The sequence below is a fragment of the Octopus bimaculoides genome, chromosome 19, assembly GCF_046866305.1.
Source record: "Octopus bimaculoides isolate indiv1 chromosome 19, ASM4686630v1, whole genome shotgun sequence".
NCBI classification, from domain to species: domain Eukaryota; kingdom Metazoa; phylum Mollusca; class Cephalopoda; order Octopoda; family Octopodidae; genus Octopus; species Octopus bimaculoides.
In genome coordinates, this window is record NC_142946.1 from 52,828,526 (window position 1) to 52,854,351 (window position 25,826).

General features: G+C 35.9%; 1 protein-coding gene across 1 annotated transcript in view; it reads right to left on the bottom strand.

The window, feature by feature from the left end:
• Nucleotides 1-25,826, bottom strand: part of LOC106878177 (proteasome adapter and scaffold protein ECM29) — a 66,265-nt gene that overhangs the window by 13,194 nt on the left and 27,245 nt on the right. The window contains exons 13-41 of the mRNA XM_089337718.1: nt 25,426-25,548; nt 24,905-25,008; nt 24,051-24,177; nt 22,871-22,951; nt 21,006-21,225; nt 20,658-20,749; nt 19,363-19,497; nt 18,635-18,779; nt 17,267-17,463; nt 16,006-16,107; nt 15,723-15,836; nt 15,398-15,490; nt 13,451-13,565; nt 13,023-13,137; nt 12,615-12,683; nt 10,933-11,050; nt 10,293-10,463; nt 8,832-8,911; nt 8,563-8,668; nt 7,215-7,262; nt 6,662-6,783; nt 5,639-5,804; nt 5,002-5,061; nt 4,346-4,435; nt 4,108-4,174; nt 3,204-3,295; nt 1,844-1,907; nt 790-927; nt 477-530 (exon numbers count right to left, since the gene is read on the bottom strand). Of these exons, the coding sequence (XP_089193844.1) occupies nt 477-530; nt 790-927; nt 1,844-1,907; nt 3,204-3,295; nt 4,108-4,174; nt 4,346-4,435; nt 5,002-5,061; nt 5,639-5,804; nt 6,662-6,783; nt 7,215-7,262; nt 8,563-8,668; nt 8,832-8,911; nt 10,293-10,463; nt 10,933-11,050; nt 12,615-12,683; nt 13,023-13,137; nt 13,451-13,565; nt 15,398-15,490; nt 15,723-15,836; nt 16,006-16,107; nt 17,267-17,463; nt 18,635-18,779; nt 19,363-19,497; nt 20,658-20,749; nt 21,006-21,225; nt 22,871-22,951; nt 24,051-24,177; nt 24,905-25,008; nt 25,426-25,548 (3,208 nt within the window). The remainder of the gene's footprint in view (nt 1-476; nt 531-789; nt 928-1,843; nt 1,908-3,203; nt 3,296-4,107; nt 4,175-4,345; nt 4,436-5,001; nt 5,062-5,638; nt 5,805-6,661; nt 6,784-7,214; nt 7,263-8,562; nt 8,669-8,831; nt 8,912-10,292; nt 10,464-10,932; nt 11,051-12,614; nt 12,684-13,022; nt 13,138-13,450; nt 13,566-15,397; nt 15,491-15,722; nt 15,837-16,005; nt 16,108-17,266; nt 17,464-18,634; nt 18,780-19,362; nt 19,498-20,657; nt 20,750-21,005; nt 21,226-22,870; nt 22,952-24,050; nt 24,178-24,904; nt 25,009-25,425; nt 25,549-25,826) is intronic.

The following is a 25,826-nucleotide window of genomic DNA, read 5'->3' on the forward strand; positions in this document are numbered from 1 at the left end:
TTATTTGTTCCAAAAGAAAGTTGAGAAATTAATTATCTTATCTTCTAAGAAATATGATAGTTTCTAGGATATCAGAATTGTCTATTGTAGGCTAAACCCATTCCTTATAAAAATAAAATCACCTAGTGTACTCTGTAAGTGGTTGGTAGATTGAATCAAACAGCAACAACGCAGAGTTTGAGGGAGCTTTTTAGTTTTGTTGAGGACAAGGTAAACCTGCAGTGCTGGTGCCATGAGAAATGCACACAGTATACTCAGCAAAATGGTTAGTGTTAGGAAAATTAGTATTATAATGGTGGATAGTTGTGATGATGATGATGATGGAATTTCTTGCACAACATTTCTGAACCACATGTCAAAGAGGAAATTTTGATTTTTTTTTTTTTTTTGAAGTTGTATACAAAAAAAGTGCAACTTGTAAACAAATAAATATGGCATGTCTTAATATGAAACTATAAAAATTTTACTCAACTTACCAGGAGCTATTTCAAACCAGATTTCATCCCATATGGATAAACTAGAATCAGAATCTGAAGAAAAATAACAGGATTTCATTAAAAAGCAATTACAAAATAAAATGAAAATTAAAAATTTTTAAAAACTGTATCCTGATTGGGTACCTTTATGGTAATTGCTGTAATGAGTGAATTGAGATGATAAGTATTGTTACGTGGTGCCAAATTGTCATCGTCCAATAACAGAAAGAAATAAAAGGCAAAGATTTGTACAATTTTTCATGATCTAATTATTTTGAATAATCATTGCTTAATAAATTAAACGGCTATTTACCTTTGGTTGTGTTTTTTGGTTCATGCATAGCAAAGAATACAAACGGCATCACCAAAGCAGCATGTCTTTTAAGAATATCTGGGCTACGTTGACTGATAGCATACAGGGTGGCCCCACAAGCTGTTTGGGCAGATTCATCTGAAGTAACAAAAGTTCAACATTAACAAACGATTATAATATCAAAACAGCAGTTTCTTTTCATTACATGTTTATATTAGTTTCATTTTATAATGGGGAAACATTTAACATTACAGAATAACAAACAAAGCTAAGGAAATATTTCCATAATTGAAATCTTGTAAGGACAGTTGTAGTCATTAGGGAACCACTTCCAGTTTAATTGAAGAAGGCTCATAATACAGAGCTACTTGATGAAATGCTTGGAGGCAGCCCTCATGCCCAATCTAACCTGTTACTATTCTGTGCATTCTATCATCAGGTGCAGGCATGGCTATGTGGTTAAGAGGCTCAATTTTCAACCAGGTGGTTTCAGGTTCAGTCCCACTGCATGTCACCTTGGGTAAGAGTGTTCAGCAATAGTCCTGGGTCAATCAAAGCCTTGTGAGTGAATTTGGTAGATGGAAACTGTATGGAAGTCCATCACGTGTGAGTGTGTGTATTTTTTTTCTACTGCCACCACTTGACAAATGATGTTGGTTTGTTTGTGGCCTTGTAACTTAACAGCTTGGCAAAAGAGACCAATATAAATACCAGACTTAACAAAAAGGTAAATACTGGGATCATCCCCCCCCACCCACCCACTCTAGCTAAGCCAAGGTCCAATGGCTCATACAAGTAAAAAGTAAACAATAAAAGATACAGTACTAATGTGCAGGTGGTTGTCAGGTAATGGTGCATTAATTATGCAGCACAGATTCGTCTTTACCTGATTGAAACGTTTCCTATGTGAGCTAATGAAAAGACGTGTCTGTATAGCCATGCAACAGGTTGTTGTAGCAGATAAGCTCTCCCTCAATAAACCCCTTATTGTCTTTAAAATAGAAGACAACATGTGAAAACGGTTGGACAAAGAACCAAACAGCTCTTTACTTACCCTTTTCCATGTACCAGGTTTTCAATTTCAACATTAACTTTTCAGTACTGCTGTCTTTAGCAACCTAGAAATAAATGAATAATATACCTGTATTAGATAAATCAAAGCTTGCTTATCAGGTTATTAAAGTACATATATACTTCATCTCCTCCTGACCTGCAAAAGTTCATGTTATTTAATGAAATGTATCTGGTTTTAGAAGAACTTAAAATACCCAATAATGATTTATTTCAAATATTTAATTGAAATTTTTTCATAACCAATAAATATGGTACTCTGAACTATTTCTATATAAATATTATTACAAATTTAAAAGTTTATCTTGTTTGTACACCACATGAATAAGTTAGCATTTCTATATAAGAAATCAGTGCTATAGAGGTCAGCTCCTGGTGAACTACTGTAGTTGATGGCATAAAAGATGCATGAGTATATTAGAGGCACCTTAATTTCAGCAGCATTTATTGAGGAGAGAGAAATGTTTTAGTGCATTAAAGTTTATGGGAGACCCAACTTTGCATATGGGACCCAGAGTGACTTTTTTTTTTTTTTTTTTGATATTTTTAGGAAAAAAGTCTGTCAAGGTAATCTATGACAAAGTCCCAATTTTAAATTGAAAGCTGGTTACTGTATTATATCCCTAAGGCAAAGCATATTATTTCTCCTCTACATATTCGGCTTCAAATTTTGGCATAAGGCCAGCAAGTTTGAGGGAGGGGATAAGCCAATTACCGTAACCCCATCCATTTTCCATGCTGGCATGCGTTGGACAGTTTGACATAGACCTGGCCAGCCAGGGAACTGTCCAGGCTCCAATTGTCTGCTGAGGCATAGTTCCTGCAGCTGAATGCCCTCCCTAATGCCAGTTGCTTCATAGTGTGCTGGGTGCTTTGCATGTGCCATTGCCAAGGGTATATTCAATGCATTTTATATAGCACCAGCACCTGTAAAGGAGAAGCCTGTGTGTATGCACGGCAGCAATTTTACTCAGCCTGATAAATTTTCTTAAGTACAGCAAATCACCTCACCTCCCAGCCCCTTGTCATTTCCTCAGTGAGGCCCAGTGTCTGAAGACCTTTTCTCATCGCTTTGTTCCACATCTTGGGTCTACTCCTTCCACAGGTTCCCTCAACAATTAGAGCTTGGCACTTTTTTATGCAGCTGTCCTCATCCATATGTATCATGTGACCAAACAGTCTCCTCTCTTGCACACAACATCTGATGCCTCTTATACTCAGTTTTCCTCTTAAATCATTTATACTCTGTTGTGCTAAAGGGTAACAAGTTGTTTACTTGGAGAGATGTAGAAATAATTGCAATGGTACATTTATTTACGAGTGGACAGAGTATCAGAACTTACTTTAACTAAATAACCAACAGCTGAAGCATAAGTTTTTCTTACGGCGACATTACGATCAGAGAGTCCAGTCAACATTGAATTCATGAGTTTACCTACATTAATATAGAAGAGGATTTATAAGTTGCTAATACAAACACAGATAACATTTAAAGTATGTGCCATGGCTTAGAAAACTATATAAGTAGTTTATGTGATACTGTTAGGAATGAAGAAACTGTCAATTACTGATCCTTACAAAAGTTTATTATTTTCTAACACGTTAATTGTCACATGTACCACAGGTGGCTCATTGCAAACTTCACACAACTATCATTTGCACCACCAGTGGTACATCTCCATAATTTGAGAAAATATTTTATTCTGTATCTTTGACATGCTTTTGAGGATATTTAACCCTTTAGCATTTAAATTGGCCATATCTGGCCCAAAATTCTCTACATGTTTGATGTTTAAACTGGCCATATTTGGTCTTTCACACCTACCTAACAATGTCGTTGTAAAAATAAAAGTTTGAAATCTCAAATGCATGGTTACAAGATAATGCAGGATAAATTCAAAACAATGCAATAAATAAACATTACATTTGACAAAGTAATCCGAACACTAAAAGGTTAAATAACATGGGTGCTAAACATTAAAGTTTAATTATAAAATATTGTAAAAATGTAAAAGGTATTGTAAGAAGGTGTCATATACTACTACAAACAGTGTGAGCTTTAAATAATTTATGAATGCTTCATTAACTCATAGTGCTGAGCACAAGTCAATCTACAGGCCTGAAGTAGGCAACAATAGATCATGGATAGAATATGCATCAGAGAAATACAAAATAATAAGTCTTTACAATTAGAAGTATACAAGAAATGACTAAACAGATTTTTGAAAATGTGAAAAATGAACATACCTGCATAAGGTGTTAAATCATGGGGACAGTGAGTAGCCAGGGAAGTGATGAAGCTAGCACACCCTGCCTGAAATTAAAGAAGCAACCACCTGTAGAGAGATGTCAATAAAAACTACTCCGAAGAGCATCACATAATTAGAGACAGTGAAGGTACGGCCACCTTCTCTGACATGTCATCATTAAGGTTAAATTTAATTATAAAAACAAATTAAAAAAAGTTAAAAGCCTAATCACTAACCTTAGTTCCAACACCGATTCCACTTTTGATTAATTCTATGAGACGTGGTATCAATTCTGGCAGCACAGAAGCATCAACATACTGGACACACTGGAATAAAAAAAGGAGTAATTAAACAATTGCTTATAGTAATGTATATCAGTTCCTTGAAGACTCCCTTCCCCTTTTCCATTCTATTCTTTAAAGTAAACAATAATATTTCATAAATTTTATTCTTGAGGCTAGTTTCTTTTTACCCTTTGGCATTTGAACCAATTGCATTCAGCCCAAATATTCTTCCAGTTTTATGTTCAAATCATAGCAAAGCAGACATTCAAGCTTGACACAATCCTCTGGCACATCAGTTCCTGCCAATCTGCCTAATCTATGCCACCAGCATCATCATCATCATCATCATCATCATGGTAGTGATGATGATGATAATATTGGCAGTGGTGGTGACCATTAATGATTGAATGTTTTAATTACTAGCAGTAAATCTTTACATAAATTCCTGATTTCTTAATTACACCTGAACAGTGAAACGTTCTAATATTACTTAAGGAAATTAACTTAGTTTATTAAATGATGTCATAACTTTTCTTGGTTATATCTTGAAATGAAAAGAAATTTTAATGCGGAAAATAAATAAAGAAAGAAAAGAAAAAGAAACTTACTGAATTAACAGTTTCCATCATGGGAGACATCTTAGAAGCAGCAATGCGAGCCATATCCAACTATGAATAACAATATACATCAAATTACATTAATTAGTAACACCACAATGTAAAGTAATAATTACAAAGAATATTCAATGAATAAGACAGGCACAATTTGTGCGATTAAGAAGTTTGTTTGTAACTATGGGGGATTTAGGCTCATTTCTACAGTGTGACACCATGGGTAGATGTGCGTGTGTATATATATGATGGAATCTCCCATCAAAGACAACGTATGAATGTTTAGCTCTTGCTGAAGAGCCTGCACAAATGATTTGTTTATAGCAATCAAATGTCCTGTACTGTACATTAAGTCCCCTTGTTACTTGCTATCAAAATGCAGCAGACTAGTAACTGATGTATTGTAAGATGGGTAACCAACAATGCAGCTGTTCACCAAAAGCATGATATAAAATAAATTTCACAAGTGATTCTCATGTTAAAGATTGCTGATATAAATCATAATTAAAAAAAAATGTTCTGCCATTGTCCAAAGAGAGCTTAAATTAAGCTTGAAAGAAGATGAGATTCATGTCATTTTCTCTTTACATGAGAACAGTTGAAATGTTGGTTGAGACAGAGCTAATGAACTTACTTTTTCCTGTGTCCCTTGATTGCCAGCCTCAGCTTTAACAGCCAGATAATTCATCACCTGGGGTTCTAATCCACTGACGGCTTCAAGTAGAGCAATTGTCAACACAGGAATGTGAGGTTTTATAAGCTTGCCAGCATTTTTACTGATTTTCAAGATAGTTCTCAGTCTGGAATATAACAAATAAAACAGCTTTTCAAAATAGTGTCTGTAATACTTACTATAAATAAGAAAGACATACACATACAAATAACATAATGTAAAGCACCTCTGCTGGCGCCATGTACAAATCACCCACACCGGCACCATGTAAAAGACACCTGTGCCAGTGCCACATAGAAACAAAAAGCACCCATGCAGGTATCACATAAAAGGCCAAGTAAAGAGCACCCAGTGCAATCCTGTAAAGTGGTTGGCATTAGGAAGGGCATCCAGTTGTAGAAACCCTGCCAAAACAAGCATGGGTTTGGTGCAGCCCTGCAGCTTGCCTGCTCCGGTCAAACTGTCCGACCCATGCCAGCCCTGGTCAAACTGTCCGACCCATGCCAGCATGGAAAACTGATGATAAATGACAATGATGACAATGATGATGATATCTGGGTGTCATTGCTTGAACTGTTAGAGGGTATCACAATACATCAGCACCATCTCCATCATGATTTTACATCTGTTACTCTACATTTATGTTGGTTATATAGGTCTAATTCAAGCAGAGAATCCCACATCTTCTCCATGTCTCTTACAATTTTCCACTTCCAGAGGTTCATTATACTGAGATCACTAGGTACTTCTTCACCTAACTTTATCTCTCTCTCTATCTGTTGTATAAACACACTGACATTACTTATGCAGTCAAGCAACAATCTTGTCAGCTATCTTATTTTCTTTTGCCCTAATTTCTTTTTACACGGTTTTCTTCCTCTAGTCTTCACCCTTTTGCATTTCAGCAGGGAACTAATATGTATACATAAATTTTAAAACTGACAAAAACATCAAGTTACAGAATTCAACAAGAATCTTACATACCCAATAGTCTGTACTTCTTCAACACGACTCTGAAGACAGTTCTTTAGTAGGCAAGGAAGCACTAAACTAATAGCCTGTTCTCCTATTTTGCTGTTATTCAAGTCACAATTCTTTATTGATTCCTGAAATAAAATAATAATATTTAGTAATAATAATACTTAAGAATGAACAAAATTAACATGAAACTTCCTACAAACAGTTATCTTCATTCATTTATTCAAATCAACATTATCTTTATAATCATTACGAGCCCCAGTCAAACCCCTGTCAGCATAGAAAACAGACGTTAAATGGTGATGATGATGATGACGACACACTTATGTACACATACACATGCACACACACGACAGGTTTGTTTGTTTCTATCTACTAAATCCATTAGGTTTTGATTGGTTCAGGCCCTCAGAGCTGCAATAAGACAGATTAATAATCTTCTCAAATATAGCATCCTTATTGGTTCCAAAGAAATGGATACAAGGGGCTTAGTTTGCTTCATGTTTATTTTCCTCCTGCTACTTAATAGTTCACCTAACATGCAATGAAAAGACCTTACCCTGCTCAGTGTTTTACAAGCTTGGTGGGCAGCAGTACGTACAGATTCCTGAAATGAAAGAAAGAGACTTCTGAAACATGGGAATAATGACTTCTATTGGTGAAACATTGAAATACTACTGTCTTACAGTAAAACAATGGTTGTCAGTAAACAATCTGATGAAATACCATCTAAACCCAAGGAGGGTGGTGGTGTGTTGGGTGTGCTTATTGCATGGATTGTTGTGACTCCTGCTCTCCAGTCACTTCAGTTCACCTTTTCATATGGCAGGTCTTTGCAGGTGCACTTGAAGTCCTCACACAGTTGCTTTATGTAGGGTCGATGTGGTCTACCAACATTTACATACCCATGCTTCGGGTATGCAAATCCTTATGCTAGATTGTGGGGTGGGGGTGGAGGGATAATATATGGGGGGAGAAGTTGGGAGTAGAGCAGACTCATGTTGTAGGGGAGCTGCATAGCTACTCACATTTAGGGGAGAGAGTAAGAATGAATGCGTGGTCTCTCCAAAGAGATAGATACTGTGGTGATGAGACATCCAGGTGGCACCTGAAGGTATGAGGGGAGTTGTAGTGAGTGGGGACAGAGATGCTAGGAGTGTGTGTGTATGTGGGGGCGTTGTTTGTAAGAGTGTGTGTTGAGGACGGGTAATGGGAAATGGGAGGCGGGCAACATCTGTAAAATTGCAAAGGATTGAAGGGTGGATGGAGTGAGTGAGGGACACTGGGATAGGAGATAGCTCGTGGTGCATGAGTTGGAGGCAGGGAGATAGGAAAGATAACTCCATTAGGATGGGTATGTCATGTAAATGAATGATACAAACTAAGTAGCTGTGAGTTTTTGATGGAAGATATTCATATTCAAGATAAACTAAGAAAGTAGTGTCACATGTGAAAAATCTGATCCCTCACATATGAGACAGTACAGAATGAAGACTATTACCAGTTCAGATAAGCTTGGAGCATATTCAAACCTGTAAGAAAGCCATTCACTCTCTTTTGGAGAAAATCTTTTACTGTTGACAAATGGTATAAATACACCTACAATCAGCTCACAACATCACCTACACAGATTGTGAGATGCAAACATTTTGGAATGGCCATCTCCTCTCCAGACACAGAAACTGGACAGAGTGTGCTGCAAGCTGATAGGAGAGGTTGTCTCATGATATTCCCCTCATCGTACAATGACTGGTAGCGCCACTGTAAAACAAACATAAACAACATCCATCTCATAATTCAGAATCAAGATTCACAGAAAGATGCTGCATTACAGACTCAACCAACCCATGATAAAATTTAGAAGGAGCAAATTAGTTCATTAAAAAAAAACAAACCAATCAAATTACCTTAATATCATCTCGTACTTGAAGGCAGACTTCCCAGAGAAGTGGCAACTTCTCAATAATGCTATTCAATTGACGACCTTGTAATAAGTTACTTACTGCATAACAGCTGTAAGCAAAATATAAATTTATAATTAAAAAAATTAGATGTGAGGTATTTTAACATGCAATACATGTTTGAAGGGAGGAGTAATGTTTGAGTTTCATATATATATATATATATATATATATATATATACGTCATAAACTAAAGCACAAAGGAGTTAATTTACCATGATTCACGAACACGCCATTCAGAAGCTGTAAGATTCTTCAGCAGATCATCGACAATTGCATTCAGGTAGAGGTCAAGCTGTAAAATAATAAACATGTAAAGAACATCATAATTTCATGCAATTATTAATAATAATAATAATAATATGATTCCAGGATTGTAAAGACAGAGGATGAAAAAACAGCAAAAACAATCCCTTAAAATTTGAAATTGCAAGAATTTGGTGTATGAAAACTGTAAGGGTTGTGCCTATAATTGGTGCACTGGGGACTGTAAGTAAAGATACAGACAAATGGTTAAAGGAGATTGGAATAGAATGTCCTGTAATTTGCCTCTTAGGGACAGGAAAGATTATCAAGTGAGTTTTAAGCATTTGAAAGACTATTGAAAGCTTGTGGATACCTAACATCACAGGTAGTAACCTGTTACCCATAGAAATTCTACTACGAGTAAGAACAAACCTCAATCAAATCAAATCAAAAATTGTACCTAGTGAAAATATGACACATCCAAAAACATTTAAGAAACAAGTTGGAGAACAAAAATTAACCCTTTAGCATTTAAACCAGCCATATCCAGCCAAAATATTCCACCTATTTTATACTCAAACTAACCAGATCTGGCCTCTCACACCTATCTTATAATGCTACTGTAAATATAAATAATCTCATCATCAAAATTTCGAGGCTACAAGATGTTGCATGATTAATTCAAAACAATGTGAATAAATAAGCATTACATTTGACAGAGTAATCTGAATGCCAAAGGGTTAAACAACTGGAAAATGAAAACAATGCATGGGCAATACTTCAGAGAAATGGAAGGGAAAAACAAGACCAGCACCTGGAGGTGTCTACAGAAAAGTGATCTGAAAGGATGCACTGAGGCATTGATATGCAGCACCCAGGAACAAGCTCTGAGAACTAATTACACAAAGTTCCAAATTTCTTAACCACACAGCTATACCTGCTCCTATTAGTATTGAATGCCTGTGAAATCACAAAGCTGTAAATATGCCCATGGGATAAGATTAGATGTGTCTAACTGTAGAGCCTATATATCAGCTGAAGTGATTGCATCACAAAATCACAATTGTAAGATGACGGGCCAACAAAAGCCTAGCATCTACAAAGGAGACAGAAAATAATATTGAATAGATTTAGATAATATTTTATCTGCATTTCAAAAACAAAACAGAAATATCAGTTTTAATAAGAGATTGTGAAAATAGTTGCAGATTGGACTGGGAGTTTTTACTTCAACTAATGTAGGCACCTCAGAATTTTAAGGTATCAACTTCAGTAATTTCATCCTTCTGTGGTTGAACTCAATAATTTATTCCTTTTACTTGCAGCATTGGTACTGTTCCATATAAAAAGAAATCTCTAACACTGTTAGTAAATAAATTATGTGAACAGAAGACTAAACAAATGTCAGAAATACTGGAATTAAGACTTACTGTTTTGCCCTTATCTGGGACTAATGCATCCCAAATGCTGCTCATTGCTCTCTGTATCTTGGGGTTAGGATCAAATTGATAGCGATATAGCTTAGGTACAATCTGTGGAAGATAAGGGGCCAATTGCTCTCCAGCATATTGTGCTATGGTACTAAAACCGAACGCTGCACCCTGAAATAGTTCAAAACAGAAAGACATTCAGAAAATAAAAATTTAAATATGAAAATAACATAAAATAGAATAACATGGAGAGTTTTTTTTTGTTTCAATTCAATATCAATGTCTAAGAGCAGACTTTCCAGATCTTTTTGATATTCCTCTGGGAAGTTTTCAAATACTACAGGGTGTCCACAAAGTCTGGCTACATGGAGTAAATAAAATCATAACATAAACAATTAAATATAAGAATTAATAATTTCTTAAAGTATGTGTTAATCCTCATGTACCCAGACTTTGTGGACACCCTGCAGAATAAAATGTGGAAACAATATAGTAAACTGCAAGAATTTTAATATACACAGTTATGTCTAAACTGAATAATTTGATTACTTCTGTCTGAAATAAACGATAGCTTTATCCAGTCAAGCTTGAATTAAAAAGGGAGAAAAACAGCATTAATGAGAAATTAATGAAACTTTACCTTTTTAGAGTTCCATGTAGCCTGGTGATTTGCCAAGTGCATGAATTTATAAATGAGATCTGGTTGGTTCAAATCAGTTGCAATGGAACAGAGTTCTTTGTATGTGGATATGGAGCCACTAAAATGTAAAAAGAGACACAAAGCATTTCAGTCATGAGAGCAATGAAACATTTCACAATAACAAATATCTACAACACTGTGGATTGTTACTTGTTTCAGTCATTGGGTTGTGGCAAAGCTGGAGCACTACTTTGAAGGGTTTTTGTTGAACAAATCAACCCCAGTGGTTACTTTTTAAGACTGCTAATTATTCTATCGTTCTCTTAAGTCAAGCTGGTAAGTTATGAGGACTTAAACAAACCAACACTGGTTACATAGTGGGGGAAGGTGAACAAACACAGAACCATAGGTGCAGACACACACACACACAAGCTTCCATTTGGTGTCTGTTTACCAAGTTCACTCACAAGACATTGGTCAGCCTGGGTATATAATAGAACACACTGCCCAAAGTGCTACATATACAGTGGGAACTGAACTTGAAACCATGTGGTTCCAAAACGAGCTTCTTAATAATACCTTGACCACATCAGAGCATTGAATAGAACACCTCGTAGTATTCATTCTGACCCACTGCACTCTGAGTTCGTATCCTGCCAAGGTCAACTTTGACTTTCATCCTTTCAGAGGTCAATGGAAAAAAGCACTGATCCAGGGTGGTGGCCTGGGTGCCTAAAATAAACACCCTTGCCAACACACTGACCGAGCATCGTAAGGCAAATTCTTGAAACAATGGCCAGCACTAGGCAGAATTGAGACATGAACTCTTCCAGCCAGATATGTGTCCTGGTAAATAAATGTGGATCCAGCATGGCTGAATAGCTAAGAAGTACACTTTGTAATCAAGGGATCCCTGGTTCAATCCTTTTGCCTGGCATCTTGGGCAAGTTTCTTTTCTTTTTTTTTGTGCCATAGCCTCAAATCAACACTCCAGGGTTTGTTAGTGAAATTGGGACGATAGAAGCTGTTTGAGAAGTCTGTCAGGTGAACTGACCTGCAATTCAAAACAACCAGCCAGCTGTGTCACACACTGTATCAGAAGCAGTTATACACTGATCCCAAAGAAACAGGTATCTAACAGAAGAGTCCACTTTGTTGCATTACATTACATTAAGGGTACATGTTTCTGTGAAATACTCATCCACTTCACACATTAATTCACTGAGTAGGTCACTTAGTTTATCAAGCAACTCCATACTCAATGTTGCAGCTGATGGACGTTTCATTTATTTCACAACTGTTGTAGACAGAAAGAAAATATAATTGTTTCCACATATAGTATTGAGTAAAGAACATTTCCCCATTCAAATGGTACCAATCTCAATGTTATTTCACTGAAACCTCATCCAATATATTCCTAGTTTTTATATTATCAATTTCTCCTAAAGTCACTATTCTCTCTTTCAATAGTGGAGGCTTTTTTTATTCTAAGTTACCAAGGGACTGTACAGGTGCTGGTGGCATCAAAAGAGCATCCCCAAAATTTGAACTCAAACTGTAAAAAAGTCAGAAGAAATAGTGTACAGAATTTTTTCCAATACTCTAAAAATTGTGCCAATCTACCAACAGTAAATAAATAAATACATGAACAGATAAATTTCAAAATTTGAAGTAAGTCTTACCCTTCAGGAGTTTTTCCTAAACAACTTGCAGAGAATACTTCAGTATCACCTGTAACAACTGTCTTCGAGCTAGAACCATAAAATACAAAAAAAAAAATTAAAAAGGAAGGAATATTAATATATTTAGTGACCAAAAAAAATAACGAAAAAAAAAAACTTCAGAAATGTCCATCAAAAAGACTCATTAAGTTGTGATAACTTTTTCTTTTTTTTTTAAAAGATTTATAAACTGTTCATTTCTTGTGAGTATTCCATGTACTGCTCATGCAGTTTTCATTACTTTTTCTGAGGAGTTATAGTGCATCTTAGTATTGTACACAAGTTCATTATGTATATTATATTATTGAATCTATTTGATGAAATATAAAAGTAAGAAATGAAGAATAAATACAAATAGCTCTCACTTACCGTTTCCCTGTCAGAAGTGTGTCAACGAGTTCTGAAACCAGGGCATCTTTTTGCTCTGAAGAACAGTTCTCATATACAAGTGACAAGCCTTTGGAGGTGATATCTTGGATGATTTCTGTGATAGAGAAGAAAATAGGTTAAAAAGCAAGAAAAAAGAAAAAGTAAACTGTAGGTGCCGCCATGACTGTGTGATTAAGAAGCTAGATTTGCAACCTTGTGGTTTCAGTCATGGTGGGCATATTTGGCTTCGTATGTTTTACCCCACTCTCACTTTGATGGCATGCACTGCTCTCTCACTCAAGAATAATAAGGACAACAATGAAGATGAAACGAAGAAATGAAATTAAATATCACAATGCATCAGCATTATTTAATCCAATGTTTTCACTTCTTCACTCTCTTATGGTAGACATTCTTGAAATACTTACCATCATTTTCTGACAGCATTGCCATGAAAGCAGCCTGAATGTTTGGTAGACGTTTTTGTAAAGCAGGATGGGATCCACAATGTTTTACCAGAGACAAAAGCCACATGCAGGCAGCCTGTATTGAATGAAATGAAGGATAGTGATAGCAAAACGTGTCTGTCAGTGTGCGTAAGCATGCACTCTAAAATAAGTTCTATCAACTAACTATTCAAAAGTGTTACAATGAAACACCCCAACCAATAAAATAATCTAAAAACAAGCAAACAGGATTTAAAGATGGAAGGAAAAAATAGGAAAAAAATGGAATAAATAAACTAAAGGAAACACATGCACATATATCACTTTCTCTCCACTGAAGATTGTGGTAGCATATGAAACATGATGACTAATGTTAATATTTAATATTGGTTTCAAATTTTGGTACAAGGCTGGCAATTTCAGGGGAGAGGTTTAATCAATTACATTGACCCCACCCCCACTCCCGGTGTTCAACTGAGTATTCTTCGAGGCCACTCAATGTTAGTCAAAACTAACACTGAGTGGCCTTGAGAAATACCCATGTACACAATGTCTTTCTTGACAATAATGGAGATGATTTGCTATTGCCTTCCTATGGTGTTTCATTTGTTCCTTCATAAGTAACTATATCCCTAATCCATCCAAAAATTTTCCAAATTTCACTAATTAATATACGACCAAACTGAAGCTACGGAAAAGAAATTTGCTTAAAATGCAGTACAGTGGGATCCAACTCAAAACTACATTATAGTACAAAAAAAAAAAAAAGAAAGTAAAAACAAGTTTCTTAATGGCACAGCTATGTCTGCACCTATTTTATATATATATATATATATATATATATCATCATCATCATCGTTTAACGTCCGCCTTCCATGCTAGCATGGGTTGGACGATTTGACTGAGGACTGGTGAAACCGGATGGCAACACCAGGCTCCAATCTAATTTGGCAGAGTTTCTACAGCTGGATGCCCTTCCTAACGCCAACCACTCCGAGAGTGTAGTGGGTGCTTTTATGTGTCACCCGCACGAAAACGGCCACGCTCGAAATGGTGTCTTTTATGTGCCACCCGCACAAGCCAGTCCAGGGGCACTGGCAACGATCTCGCTCGAAAATCCTACGGGAGCCAGTCAGGCGGTACTGGCAACGGCCATGCTCAAAATGGTGCATCTCATGTGCCACCCGCACAAGAACCAGTCCAGGGGCACTGACAACGATCTTACTTGGCTTGCCGGGTCTTCTCACGCACAGCACATGTCCGTATGTTAACTGAATATTTATACATAAGTGTGTGTGTGTGTGTGTACATAATGCAATAGGATCTTGGCAAATTAACTTAGAAGCACCTTTATGTATACTAGGATAACTTACTCCAAAAGAATACTTAAATATCCCAGATCATTCAAATGGTGAGTAAAGCAGTTCATATGAAGTTAAACAGTTGTAGTGATGCTTTGAGTCTTCCATTCATATATATATATATATATATATATATACACACACACACACACACACACACACACACACACACACACACACGTAAAAGTCAAACAATGAGAATGAGTGCTCAACACTACTGGTGGATAGAATTTCTTTATTTGTGTATTAAAGCTATCATTGGTTTCATGTTAAGAAAAAATATCTTAACAATTATTCAAGCTGATCTCTCTCTTTCTGTATGTATATATATATATATATAGAGAGAGAGAGAGAGGGAGAGAGAGAGAGAGAGAGAGAGAGAGAGAGAGAGAGAAAGAGAGAGAGAGAGATAGAGAGAGAGAGAGAGAGAGGGAGGGAGAGAAACATACAATTAGTAATATAAGGTTTAAAAATTCTTATTCATCTCTCCTCATTGTCAAAATAGCTATCTTATAATAGTAATTTATACTACTGTAAACAAATAAGAACACTGCTGCTTGGAACAAACCTGCCGTATAAATGGGTTATTTTTAACGATGTATTCATTAAGGATCTTCAACAAGTACCATTCTACATCATCCTTCTTATCAGCTACTGATGCCTGGAAGAATCAAAAACAGAAATGATTGAGTTATTGCATATACGTTAGAAGAGTGATTGTGTGTGATTTAGTGGATAAGGGAAAGCAGCCAAGATGGAATTTAACATTGAACAATAATTTTATCTGATGCTGTCTACATGCTACATATATAACACGTGTTGCTCTTCAAAAATGGGAGTTTATGAAGTCTAATTGATATCCTGTAAATCTACAAAAGATAAATATAACTCACCTGGAAATCAGAGTTTGTTGCCAACCAGGTATTTTTACGACTTGGACACTTTATTCCCTGAGCAGCACACACCAATGCTTCTCCAATAGTTAAATGGAGATCAATTTGTTTTGCCTGAAAATAACAAATGCGTATGGTTGCTTTTTGTTTCATTCAGAGTAAGACATCAGGTAAATATTATTTTTCAAATCAAGAACCCTACATATTTAATCAAGATTCCAGTAAGATGAAAGGACCTATTATATTAATTTATCATAAATTATATATATAAAGTACTAAATACCTGGACTACTCCCATCAGCCCTTCAATGACCATGTGTCTGTAAGGGAACTCTTCATCTCCAATGCATAAATGCCCAAGACTTATAGCAGCACGTTCTTTATTCTAGAAGAAATAAAAAATACAAAATTCATAAAGAAACTATTATTAGAAAAGATATACAAGAGAATCATCACCATCATTTCTATGTCCAGTGGTTTCCAAGCTTATAGGAGTTGGGTAAGACTTATTGAGGCAGTACTGATGCCCTTCTTGATGTCAGCCCCTACTTGTTTTCAGGTAAGGTACTTTATTTTTCACTTGTTTCAGTCACTGGACTGTGGCCAAGCAGTGGTTAAGCAAGGGCCAGCTTCCAGAACCTGCTGCCAAACACAGCCATTTTGAACAGAAAGTGATGCTTTGCATCTGATGGAATTATGAGGGGATAATTTGTTATGAGTTCATTCCAGATGGTCGAACCATTGATACCAACCTGTACTCCAAACAGCTGGAGTGGATGTATGCCATGGTGCAGCAAAAATACCCGGCATCGGTTAACAAAAAGTGAGCTCTTCTGCAGCAACACAACACAAGACCTTATACTACTCAAGCAGCCCAGAATAAACTCCAGGATTTTGATGGAATTGAACTGATATCCCCTCCAGCATATGGTCTGGACCTAGCTCCCTCACATTATTACTTTTTCCAATCTATGGCTCACTTCCTGTGTTTGCAACACTTCATCAAAGAGGAGGTGGAAGAGTTTTTTGCCTTGAAGGACAAGAACTGGTACCAGCATGGAATCAAAGAACTAGCAGAAAGCTGGCTTCAGATGGTGCAACACGATGGCCTCTACTTTGAATTCTAGTCTGCTTTTGTTGTAACTTGACGAATAAAGCAAATAAGTTAACCAAAATATTGCAAAACTCTTGACTCAACATAATAATATTAGAATAAAATAGCTAATATTACTGATTTGTGTGGAGGCGTGTGGCTTAGTGGTTAGGGTGTCAGCATCATGATCGTAAGATTATGATTTCGATTCCTGGACCGGGCGATGCGTTGTGTTCTTGAGCAAAACACTTCATTTCACGTTGCTCCAGTCCACTCAGCTGGCAAAAATGAGTTACGCTGCAATGGACTGGCGTCCCATCCAGCTGGGGAACACATATGCCATTGAAACCGGGAAACTGGGCCCATGAGCCTGGTTAGGCTTTAAAAGGATGCATTTATTTATTATTATTACTATGATTTACATAAAAAAAGAAAAAGAAGATTCACCAACCTTCATAGTGCCCTTATCTCTTGTCGACTGGACAAGACTCAACAAACTCTTTACTACTGATAATTTTGTTGTTTCTTCTGAAGCTTCTTGGCTTTCACTGCCATTTGCCAATGGCAGGGGCCCACTTCTTCCGATTTCACTCAAGGCCAAACAGACACCATGACAAAGAAGCGGGTTGCTCTCATCCAAAAACAACACTAATCAAAAGATGAAAATAAAAATAGTTGATATGAAATTTTTACAAAAATAAAGATATATCGGTCTCTTTTGCCAAACCACTAAGTTACAGGGACCTAAACACACCAGCATCGGTTGTCAAGCGATGTTGGGAGGGACAAACACAGATACACACACACACACACATATATACATATATACAATGGGCTTCTTTCAGTTTCCATCTACCAAATCCACTCACAAAGCTTTGGTCGGCCCGAGGCTATAGTAGAAGACACTTGCCCAAGATGCCACGCAGTGGAAACGAATCTGAAGCCATGTGGTTGGTAAGCAAGCTACTTACCACACAGCCACTCCTGCGCCTATTCTGTTAATATTTACACACATGAAGGTGGTGAGCTGGAAGAATCATTAGCACGATGGGGGAAAATGCTAAGCAGCATTTCGTTCATCTTTATGTCCCGAGTTCAAATTCAGCCAAGGTCAACTTAGCCTTTCAATCCAATTGGGGTCGATAAAATAAGTACCAGTTGAGCATTGGGGTCAATTTAATCGACTTGGCCCCTCCCCCATGCCAAAATTTGTAAACAATATTTACACAAATCAAAATGAGCACAATATAAACCAGTGGTTCTCAACTGGAATCTATATGATCCCTGGGGGTCCATGCAAGCAAAACAATAAATTGGGTCTACAGTATTACTTTAAGGGTCAATGGAAAAAATTTGCTTTAGATGTATTCATTGCAAGGAAACAGCTAGGTTTCATCCTCTGACATGTTAAATAGTTCAACCAACACACAAGTTAACGCGTGATAAACAAATGGGAATTCTGATGAAAGAAGTACCAATAAAAGTGGCTTTTAACCCTTTAGCATTCAGATTACTCTGTGAAATGTAATACTTATTCATTCAAATTATTTTGAATTTATCATACATTATCTTGGAGCTTTGAGATTTCAATGATGCAATTATTTTTAGAATAACATTGTAAGGTAGGTGTGAGAGGCCTAATCTGGCCAGTTTGAACATAAAACAGGCAGAATATTTGGGCCTGATGTGGCCAGTTTCAATACTAAAGGGCATGGCTATGGGGGTCCACCAGAATAAAATAGTAATCAAAGAGGTCTATAGGCAAAAAATGGCTGAGAACCACTGATATGAAGAAAGCAGCAACATTATCATTGACTACCTAGTTTTTTAAGAGTCTTTGTCATAGCAGCATACATTTCCTTCTGTCCATCTTCCTCCATTGCACCTGGCCTGCTGTTATGACTCAGGTAGCAACTGATGATGTACCCCAAAATCAAAATAGATGAATGCTGCAGCTGCACATTCTGCAAATACAAAATATATTAAATAATTAGCAAATAATCATAATCATCATCATCATCATCAAGTGGTCTTGTGTTTAGTCTTACTACATCACACCTTGAGCAAGTGTCTACTATAGCCCTGGGACAACCAGAACCTTGTGAGTGAATTTGATAGATGGGAACTGAAAGAAGCCCAGTGTGTGTGTGTGTGTGTGTGTGTGTGTGTGTGTGTGTGTGTGTGTGTGTGTGTGTGCGCGCGCGTGCGTGCGTGCGTGCGTGTGTGTGTGTGTGTGTGTGTGTCCTTGTCTAGACATCATGTGATAGTTGCAAATGAGCATCAGGATCTTATAAGTAAGGTTGTTCCGTCTCAGTCTTCCATGCAAAACATGTCTAGCTCTGGGAAAATATTACCTTATATGGAAACAGGTGAGGACTGACAACAGGAGCATCTGGCTGCAGAAAATCTGCCTCAACAAATTTTGTCTGACTCATGCAAGCATGGTAAAGTGGTTGATTAATGATGATGATAATGATGATGATGGGATACCAGAGGGGGGAAAAAAAAAAGTTTTGCATAGAAATAAAATAATGAACGTTTACTTACATTAGTATCAAGGTTTTCATAGAATTCAGATATATTCTTTACAATGGAATTATTATCTGCAGTATTGTGTAACACAATTGAATACAATTGTGCAGCATGTTCAGTCATGTCATCTTTGGTTGAACAAGACAGACGCTAGGGAAAATCAAAAAGAACATATATTACACACAAATTTCAATATACACACATCTATTATCCTAATATATATATATATATATATATATATACATAGAGTTTCTATTGTTCTATTTTAGCTCGTTATGCCATGTGGGCAAAGCCTGAGGATCGTGTGAAGGCATTAGATTTGTTATAAAATACTGTTTGAGTTGTTTTCATCGCATGAAACTATTAGTAGCTCATAAAAATATATACTGTGTTTATTAAATAATATATAAATATATGTATATACATACATGTACAAGATCAATTTTCCAGACACTGATGGTTCAGAACCTCTTCTAATTGGCACTAATTTAAACTAGTGTGCAAGTACCTGTATTTCATTTAATTGTTTAAATTTAAGGCGGTGGCTGGCAGAATCGTTAGCACACTGGGCAAAATGCTTAACAACATTTTGTCCATCTTTGCGTCCTGAGTTCAAATTCCACCAAGATCAACTTTGCCTTTCATCTTTCGGGGTGGATAGAATAAGTACCAGTTGAATACTGGGGTTGATATAACCAACTTATTCCCTCCCACAAAACTGCTGGCCTTGTGCCAAAATTTGAAATCGATATTTGTTCAATTCAGAATGCACTGACCAAAGTGACAACTCCTGGCTTAGAAAAATTAGTAATCTAGAAAGGCTTTGGAACCAAAGGTTCTGGGAAATCATTGCTGTACTTGTATATTAGGCTAATCAGACTGCATATTCTGTTATCAACCTCAGAGAAATCTCAGTCATTCAAGACATGAATCTTTAGTGAACAGTACTTGAAAAACAGGAAAATGCAATGCCACAATAAATATTGATTTCAAATTTTGGCACAAGGCCAGCAATTTCGGGGGGGGGGGGGATAAGTCAGTTACATTGCCCCCAAAAGGATGAAAGGCAAAGTCAACCTCAGTGGACTTTGAACTCAGAACATAAAGACAGACGAAAAACTGCTAAGCATTTTCCCTGGCATGCTAACAATTCATAGCAGCTCATCGTCTTCCAGCAATTGTTACGTATTGTGAAACAAAATGCTCTTTTGTATTGACAACAGCAGATTTTATATAAAAACTGTCTAGCATTATCATCGCATTGATTTACTTTTGTCAGGTAAACTTAAATTATGTTACTTTACGCTCACCTTTATCCAGTCGAGTTGATTAGAGAACAAAGAAGCAAGGTATGTTGGTGCTCCTGCTACCACTTCTAGTAAACAGTACATGAGACGTCCATCTATGTAAAATATAAACATACAACAGCATGAGCAACAATGTGGAGCAAGTCAAATTCATTATATATAATCACTAAAATAAACACCAGATATTAAAGAAAAGGACTGGAGGGGGTAATATGAAAAACTAAAACCCTTTAAGGTGATGCTCCAACATGGCCACAGTTTAACTCTTGAGCAATATAAATATTATTTTGATAACTATTTCTGAATCTGGTAACTAACTTTAGAAACACATTAAGAAAGTTGACTTCTTACCTCTAATAGAGGGTAGCAATTGCTGTATAAGGTTGATATACATGTACACAGGACCATCTAGCTTATTTGGAAGACTGGCTCCTTCATCAAGTAGCTTGATCACATAACAACTAATTAATGGTGCCTGCTGCTGTTGAATGTTACTGGCTGATTCTTCACTATCTACGTTTTCTACAGCACCTGCGTTGTTAGCCAAACACATCCTCAAAAACAAAATGATCTGAAATTTGAAAGAAAGGCTTCTGTTTAAAAAGAAATGAGAGCTGGAGTGTCTGATATTATCAGGAAAGTAAATTTGTGTGGAGGAAAGAAATCAAAAGTATGAAACCCCCTAAATCCGTGGTTCTCAACTGGGGTCCCAGCAAGCAAAATAGTAAATTGAGGATATACGGTAGTATTTTATGGGTCTGTGTAAAAATTTTGCTTCAAATGTATTTATTTAAGTTTCTTTCTCTAATGTTTTACATAGTTTAACACATTTCCAGTCATTGAAACATGTCCTCTCAAAGAGTTCTATTGCAAACATACACAAGTGAATGGGTGAAAAACAATAGGAATTTTGAAAAAAATATCTATAAAACTAGTTTTTAAACATTGAATAACTACGGGGATCCACCAGAGAAAATGGTAATCAAAGGGGTTCCTAGGCTAAAAATGGCTGAGAATCTCCACTCTAAATGGAGTGAAACTATGAAGAGGATATTTTTTATGACATTTAGGGTAATCCCAAGCTCAAAATTTTGGAATAAAATCCCAATTCTGTGAACCACAATAATGGTTAGATGGTTGTGGTTAAGTTATGCGTTACTTAACAAATTTGATGTTTCCACAGTAGAGGTAAGAAATAATTCTGGTTCCAGGGCTCATAACAAGTGTAAGAAATTAGGGAACAGCTCCCATACTACACAATAAATTATTTGCTGTCTGTTGAGGTTTTGAATCCTATGACATAAAACACACACACACAGCATGACAAGAGAGAGAGCGAAAGATAGAATATCAAACTAATAACAGTATTCTTAGATTTCAACTGGTAAATTCCACAACTCTTTTCAGGTGTCATACTTCTCTATACTATAGTATAGCATATGAGAGCACTGGAATCGTGTAATAGGAATTAAGATACCTGGTTTCAATCCTAGCCTAGAAAAGTTTACTTCAGAAACAAAACACCAAAATATGATGTGTGTAGATAAGAGTATACGACATTTAATGCAGGGTAGAAACACATAAGATTAGGTTTATAGCCAGATAAATGCATGCTACTTTTGATTATTTAACCATTTAGCATTCAGATTACTTTGTCAAATGTAAAGCTTATTTCGTGTATGGAAATCCTAATCAATATATAACAAATGCTGTACATTTGTTTAAATAATTAAAAAGTGCCAGTCACATGGCATGCATGAGTTTTATATGAACTTGTCCGATTTTTTCTATATATTGCAATTAAAGTGAACAGGAACACATAATTGATTTCATCGCTACAGCATCACGGTTGATGTTACCCCTTCTCATACATTCTGCTGTTGGTTGTGCTTCTGCTATGGCAAGATAGAAATTCACAGTTTACAGCTATTGGATCCTTGTTCTTCTACCAGTGCTTATAAAATAAGCAAATTACAAAACTTGACAGCTTATTTATTCACAATGCTTTGAATTAATCCTGCATTATCTTGTAGCTTTGATATTTCAGTGATGTGATTACTTATTTTTAGAATGACATTGTAGGGTAGGTGTGAGAAGCTGGATCTAGCCAGTTTGCATATAAAACGGGTGGAATATTTTGAGCTGGATGTGGCCGATTTAAATGCTAAAGGGTTAAAAATCTATAAAAAGGAAGTAGAATGAAAAATGTAACTTACCTGTGTAAATGCTTCAGGTGAGAAAGGTAAGGTTTGATTGCCAATGACATAACCAACCTTTGATTCAATTTTCTTTTGAGCCTAAAAAAAGATGTGATAGAAAATATGTTCACAAATCTAAAATCTCTATTTACAGGCGAAATATACATAGAAGATGTTTGGCCCCATGCAAAAACTGCAGGTGTTACTCCAAGTTCAAACACATGAAAATATAAACATTTGAAGACCCACTTAACTGTTGCCAGAATAGAAAGAAATCTAAAAATGAATAGTTTAAAAACAAATGAAATACAAGACAAGAAATCTGAAAAATTGATTTAAATGATGGAAGATTTCCATTTCTTAAATCTGTGATGACATTGAGAAGCTTCAATTTCAATTTTACATTCAGGATGCCATAAGATTAGTTTCTTATATATGAAAGAAACCAGATAAGAAAATAAGATGACAGAGGAATAAATGATTATCTTATAAACTTCATTAGCTTACAGTAGTTTCTGCTGTAAGATGCAGTGGACTCATACTTGAATGCCAGAGTAACACCTTACAGCTTCATTGGAGCCTCGAATATGAAGTACAGGTTATTTGGGAAAAGAATTACATTTATGAACATATATAGGAAAAAGCATGAAACCTGAAATTTTTAAAGAGGAAATGAAATGGGGACTTATATATGACTAAGAATACAACATCCACCTTTGAAGTAGATGCCAGTCCACTGCAGAGTTAACCACCACTCTCCAACTATCACCAATACTCGTTTGCAGCTAAGTGAACTGAAGTAATGTAAAATGAAATACTTTGCACGTAGTGCTACCCCATCCGAGAATTGAACCTACAACCAGGCAATCACAAGCCCAATGACTAAACCATAACACTTAGTGCCTTCACTGTGACATATATCAACCTTAGCCCAAAGCATTAATATATATGTGAGGTGGAACAATTATTTTAATTTAATACTGTTTCTATTACATTTAATGAATTTTCATGCTTAGTTAATTGCACTCTCATTACAGCAGGGGTTCAAGATGGCCAGAACCACAATAAATTAAACAAATAAAAATCTACATTATACTTTGTCACACATTTACCTTGTCTTACATTCAGAGGGGGAAAAAAATTTCTGTAAAAAAAAACAGAGAGAAAAAAAAAAACCTACAGTTTATCAATTATGTACCTTATCATGAATATATTTGACCATTTCACAGAAGCTTGGGAGAACAAATTGTTCTTTGGTCTCTTTCTTACTGTACTGTTTTGTCAAATGCAACGTCTTCATGGCTTCATTTCGAATGTCTTCTTTTCTGTAAGAAAAATAAAAGAAAATGTTTATGGTGACTACAAAACGAAAAATATTTTGCAATATTGAGCAAAGATTAGTCCTGTAAAGAGATTTTTATGCTGAGTAAAGTGTAGTGTAATGGTAGATAGGATAGAATGTCTTTTGATATTTAGATAAATTTCTAAGCTGTTCTGAGTTCTAATCCCACCAAAAGTAGCTTAGTCTTTTAATCTGATCCTTCTATTCTCATCATTTAGTATAGAGCCAACCCCTTCAATACTGCTCTTGATTCCATTGAGGGAGTCTTGTCTTCCAAATAACATTGTGACCTCATTAGTGCTAGTGTCACATAATAAGTACTCTTTTTAGATAAGTGCAAGTTAAATTTTTATAGAAACAACTAAAGAAAACAAGGACTTATATAATAAAATTATACTGGACCTTAGCAAACCACCAATCATATTTTCTGCTCACTGATAACACAATATACTACACATACTCTAACTCCAAGATTTTTCTGAAAATGTGTTTAAAATACAAGTATTGTACCTGATTTAAATATTTTATTTCTAAGTAAAAACATGAACCCTCTAAACACACAGCACTCTCCACAACACTTCTATGTGAGAATTCACTATGCCTCCCAAGCAGGTGCTCCTGCTAGAGTTAAAAATCTCTGGCTTAGATCATGATGGTAATACTGCTGACAGTGATGATGATGATGATGATGATGATGATATCCAACTTACACATCTCCAGTTGCAAGCAAGAGAACATATCTTGATGGTATGTGGTCCTCAGGAAACACAGATTTGGCATACTGTACTGAAACTGCTCGAGCTTGGAACATTTCCTGGGGAAGTAAAATGGTAAAGCATGATCTCAGAAGACTACAAGTTGGGCAATGTACAACAACACAAACAAACATACATCTTAATATAGCTTAAACCTCTAAGCACATAAATAACTAACTTCAGCGCCATTTTCTCCATTTAACATTCAGCATAGGTTGGACAGTTTGACAGGAGCTCGCAAACTAAAGGAGTGCACCGAGATCCAATGTCTGCTTTGGTATGGTTTCTACAGCTGATGCCTTTCCTAATGCCAGCCACTTTACAGAGTGTACTGGGTGCTAACTTATAAATAAATAATATAAATGATGACATGGTGCTGGTCACATCAAAATTTACATAATTTATTTCAATAGATATGTAAATGAGCAACAAAAAACAGCAACAAAACAAATAAAAAGAGCCATCAAGTTAGATACCTCTTCAATGTTTTCCATAATGAGTTCTTCCATTAATTTCTTGTTCTCTTCATTTTGGCCTTTAAATGCTGATGCCATCAAACTCAAAGATTCTTGGACAGCAAGACGAATTTCAGATTCTTCCTAATTATAGAAAAATAACAAACAATAATATTGAGATTATCTAAATTAAAATCTTTCATCAAAATTTCATGTTATTTATGTTCTAAACACCAGTTTAATAATAAAAACAATGATTTTACTAAATTCTTTGTAATTTTCAAAATTTTTTGAAACAAAGGTGGTGTGTTTCAACAGAAATAAAAGGTTAAATGATTTAACAAGAGTTTTGCAACTTGGAAAATATTTAGATTCTAAACAGTTTAAACTAACTCAATAACAAAGCTAAAATCTACAAAAAA